Here is a 5,133-nt window from a genome sequence, read left to right on the forward strand (position 1 = left end):
TTGTTGTTTTTTCAGACTCCAGAGAATTATGATGGTCTACCAGGTTCGAGACCCTCGGAATCAGATGAAATACCTCTAAGTGCCCCCAGGCAGCTCTGGCACCCCATGGCAGCTGACACATGGCGCTGAGGTGGCAGGAAGGGCGCATCCCTGGAGCATCATTCTTGAACACCCATCCAGCTGCTCTTTGTTCCTGTCCTGAGACTGTCCAGACCTCATCCAGAGATAAACAAAGTTTAGAAAACCAGGAGATTTGGGCCAACAGCTGGAAATCTCTCTGGAACAACCAACGATGTAATAAGGTGACTGAGGTCAATTCCTTAGAATTCCTATTTCATTTCTTTTACTTTTGCTTTGCAAACAATCCAGCATTGACTCAGACCATCGCACTGGCTGGGAGACGCTCATGGGTGGGCTGGCTCCTCCCCGTCCCCCGGATGACACCTCCTCACTTTCCAGCCTCCCTTTCGTGGGTATCAGGTTGCTCCTCCACCGCGGGGTTCAAAGAGCTGCTTTTATGCTCAACCATAAAATTCTCTGGAATTATCTTCAGGGATCACTCAGTTCCATAAAAGAGGGTCCAGCTGAGTCTGAGGGATTAGGAAGAAGGCTGTGAAGGACCCAGCTTGCAGCACCATGAAAAGCTTCCCCATGACTCCCCAGCTTTTTCTGATTTTTATCCTGAGTGTCCACCTCGGAACTGCCACACGTACGGGGCTGTCCCTCTCCCTTCCTGGGCTGACTAGGAATGGAAGCAAAGGGGCTTCTCCAAGTTTCTTCCTCTCCCTCTTTTTTTAGGTGGCATTGATATGGCCAAGTTCTGCTGCTTCCAATACAGCCACAAGATCCTGCCCTGGAGGTGGGTGAATACCTATGAATTCACCAGGAACAGCTGCTCCCAGCAGGCTGTGATGTGAGTATTTCCCCTTTCGGCTTTCAGGTCCCTTACCAGTCCTGCAAATGGATGGGTGTTGGGTTGGGCTGCTCCCCCTACCGTGGTAGGAAGAGCCTCAGGATGGGAACCTGGAGACTTGGGTCGACCCCCCGCCTCAGCCACTAACAAGCGGTGATTCAGAGCTTGGTTTTCTACCTTTTAGACCATGTGTCAGGTGCCTGCCAGGCACTGTGCTAGGTGCTGGGTATCAAAGAGAGAATAGGAGTCCCCTGGTGGCTCAGCAGGCTAAGGACCAGGCATTGTCACTACTACGGCTCTGGTCACTGCTGTGGCAAGGAGTTCCATCCCTGGCTGGAAATGTCCAGGTGCCACAGGTGCAACCAAAAAAAAAAAGAAAAGAAAAAGAAAAAAAGAGAGAATCAGCAGCCTTCATAGACCTTGCACCTACCCTAAGAAAGGAGGCACTAAAAGACATTTGCACAAAATAGGTCAACACAATTGTGATGAGTGCTTGAAAAAGGCAGCAAGAAAGAGCAGGAGGGAGGATGTCACTGCAGGGGAGGCAAAACTTTGTCCTCAGAGGGGCTCTGGCTGGGCTTGAGAATTTGATTGATGTAAGACAGATTAATAAGACAAAAGCGGACAGATCTTTTTTACATGGACATGGGAGCCCCACAGGAAGATGGAGCCCCAAAGACAGAGCCAAAACCTACATGCTTTTATGCAAAACCTATACATGCTTCTGCCCAAAGAGGAAATTGTGGAAAAGACGTTCAAATATTTGGAGGTGGGGGAAGCTCCAGAATGATAAGAATTATCTTTTTTTTTTTTTTTTTTTTTTTTTTTTTTGTCTTTTTGCTATTTCTTGGGCCGCTCCCGCGGCACATGGAGGTTCCCAGGCTAGGGGTCCAATCGGAGCTGTAGCCACCGGCCTACGCCAGAGCCACAGCAACTCGGGATCCGAGCTGCGTCTGCAACCTACATCACAGCTCACGGCAATGCCAGGATCGTTAACCCACTGAGCAAGGGCAGGGACCGAACCTGCAGCCTCATGGTTCCTAGTCGGATTCGTTAACCACTGCGCGATGACGGGAACTCCTGATAAGAATTATCTTAACAACATCTTGTTTGTACAGAATACTCTTGGCCTTGACTCTCAATCTCTGGTACAGGGAGGACATTTTTTCACATGGGAATTTTATCTCCTGCTTCCAGGATGAAAAGAGGTAGAACCTCCTTCTTGCGCCTGCTTAGGTTTTTTGGTTTGTTTTGAGTGTGTGGGTGAGTGGGTGTGCGTGTATGGGGGCAGTGTATTCCACCACTCTTCATTACAGTCCCAGGAGGACCTGGCTTTGGGATGGGAGAGTCTCCTGGAGGAAGTGACATTGACACCGAGCCCCTCCCCACAAGGCTAAGTGGCCGTGGCCCAGGTGAAGTGGGCAGGCAGGTGCGTGAAAGCACCAGGCTGGGAGAGCAGCCGGGGGATGGGATGAGGATGAACATGTCCCTGGCAAGGCAGACAGGTAGGTAGGTGCCAGGCAATGCCAGGCTTGTTGGTAGCAGGAGAGCAGGCACACACCTGGAAACTCCCTGGCAGGACGAAATGAGGTTAACGTATGCAAAGCATTTGGCTCTCTGCCTACATGGAGTAAACGTTTATCAAGCGGAAGCTATCTTTAAGTGCAAATACACAGGCAGGGGCCATCACTACTCTTCAGAACGAAGATTCCTGAACATGAGAGGATGGTGCAGAAAGGGAGAGAGCTGGCTCCAGGGGCAAACCAGAATGTCGTTGTTTTGAGACAGTTAAGGGCGGGAAGGACAACCTCGAGTTCCCAGATATGAGGAGGGGCACTCCGGGGCTCAGGATGCCCTCGGCCTTCTCCTTGGTGTCTTGATTGGCTTTCTGGAGTTTTAAGATGTCAATCCTTAACCTACAGTTGGCAAAGAGCCCCGAGCTGGGCTCAAAGCAATGGCTCTGTCACTTATCAGTTGTGTGACCTTGGGCAAGTCGTTTCCTCATCTGTAAAAGGAAGGTGAGGGGCCTAGATCAGCCCTCTGTTGCTGCACAACAAGCCACCCACAGTTTAGCAGCTTAATCCAACAATGATCACCTTATTTCTCATGGTTTCCTTGGGTCTGGAATTCCAGAAGGGCTTGGCTGTGGGGTCCAGGCTTGGCGTCTCTTGTGTGATTGTAGACTGATGGTCCTGGGGCTGGAACAGCAGGAAAAGCTGGAGGTATCTCTCTCCCTCTGGGGCCTCTCCGTGCCGTCTCTCCATTGGGCTAGTTTGGGCTTCCTCACAATCTGGTGGCTTGGGGTGGTAGGACCCCTTCTGAGGATGTCCAGAGCTCCTGCAAAAGTGCTCAGTGAACCAGGCACAACTTTCTCTTGGTATTTTCTTTCTTTGCTTTTTCTTTTTATGGCCACACCTGCAGCATATGGAAGTTCCCAGGCTAGGGGTTGAATTGGACCTGTAGCTGCCAGCCTACGCCACAGCCACAGCAACACTGGATCCAAGCCACATCTGCAACCTACGTTGCAGCTTATAGCAGTGTTGGATCTTTAACCCACTGAGTGAGGCCAGGGATTGAACCTGTATCTTCACAGAGACAACGTCAGGTCATTCACCTGCTGAGCTGCAATGGGAACACCTAGGCAGAACCTTCTCTGACTTAGCTACCAAGTCACACAGCTTCACTTCTGCCACACCCTGGGGGTCAACCAGTCCCTAAGACTGGACTGAATTCAAGGGAAGAGGACATAGAGCCCCGTCTCTGGATGTCCCAACATCCACTGAGCCCTTCCTCTGTGTTTCCATCCTTTCCGCTCTTCTCCCTGCATGTGCTGGCGCCTGCCTGAGCCCCAGGAGGTACCACTGGGTATGCAAGGTGCTCCAGGTGAGAGCGCCCCCGACCTGGTCTCTTGTCATTTCTGAGGGCTCTCAGGGAAGCAAAGTCTGGAAGCAATTTAGGGCCATCAACCACTCCGTCTTAATGAGCACACAGCAGGGTAAGGAATCCGGGAATCAGATCCATGTGAGCAGCTGTAGCCAACAACCTGTGCCCATGTGATTAAGTGGCACCATGCATGTGAGGGCTCTCTGGGGGGTGAGGCCAGTGTTCTAAAACTGACAGTGGCTGGAGTTCCCATTGTGGCTCAACAGTTAACAAACCCGACTAACATCCATGAGGACGCGGGTTCAATCACTGCCTCTCTCAGTGGGTTAAGGATCTGGGGATGCCATGAGTTGTGGTGTAGGTCACAGACCTGGCTCAGATCGGGCGTGGCTATGGCTGTGGCGTGGGCCAGTGGCTATAGCTCCAATTCGACCCCTGGCCTGGGAACCTCCATATGCCACGGGTGCGGCCCTAAAAGACAAAAAAGTTAAAATTGATCGTGGTGATGATTGCATCATCTGTAGATATATTAAAACCATTGAATTATAATTATACCTTTAAGTGGGCAAATTATATGGTGTGTGAATTATAACCTAATAGAGCTGTTACATTAAAATGAAAGAGTTAAGAGGCGCAGTACAGTTTATGGGCTTCAGCCCAGAGCTATTGGAACATGTTTCCTGGGGAAGGTGGTCCAGGAAGCGTGGGTTCCAGTGGAAAGCAGGGTAGCGGAGAGGAGGGAGGGCAAGGGCTGGGAGAGGAAGCAGGGACAGCGACAGGGGTGCAGCCAAGCACGGAGAGAAGAGGAGTCGAGGGGCTGCCCCGCCCTTTCCATCCCTTTCCAGGAGGCAAATTTTTCAGTATATTGACCGTCAGCACCCTTTTCCACAGATTCACCACCAAAAAAGGCCACAAAGTCTGTGCAAAACCGCAGGAAACATGGGTGCAAAAATATATTTCTTTACTGAAAGCCCAGAAACAACTGTGACAGCTGGATTTTCAGCCCAAGATGCCTGGATCCTGCTCTGCTCTTGGCTCTGCCTCTCTTGGTGGAGCCTGAAAAATTTCTCCAACAGAAGTCTCCAGTGGGTCTGGTGGGGAGGAGGAGATATTTGCCAGTGGTCTTTTTTTCTTAAATAAAGATTTGATTTGCTCACAAACATTCTTATTGAATAAAACCTGAGTTTTCCTGAAAAAAAAAAAGTGTCAGTAATTGTACCTGACTGCCTGGCAGGTCCTCAACACCTGAACTAACCCTGGTATTGAATTCTGCCTTATGTTTTCGTTTGTTCATGCAAAAATGCAAGGATAATGCTTGTATATTTTGGGGAAAAGCC

At 50.3% G+C, this 5,133-nt stretch overlaps 1 protein-coding gene across 1 annotated transcript; it reads left to right on the forward strand.

The window, feature by feature from the left end:
- On the forward strand, positions 509 to 4,880 carry CCL26 (chemokine ligand 26-like protein). The gene is given in 3 exon segments (NM_001078665.1): positions 509 to 709; positions 799 to 913; positions 4,688 to 4,880. Coding segments are annotated over 3 exon segments (285 nt in total). The 5' UTR covers positions 509 to 636; the 3' UTR covers positions 4,785 to 4,880.

Source organism: Sus scrofa, chromosome 3, assembly GCF_000003025.6.
Source record: "Sus scrofa isolate TJ Tabasco breed Duroc chromosome 3, Sscrofa11.1, whole genome shotgun sequence".
Lineage (NCBI taxonomy): Eukaryota > Metazoa > Chordata > Mammalia > Artiodactyla > Suidae > Sus > Sus scrofa.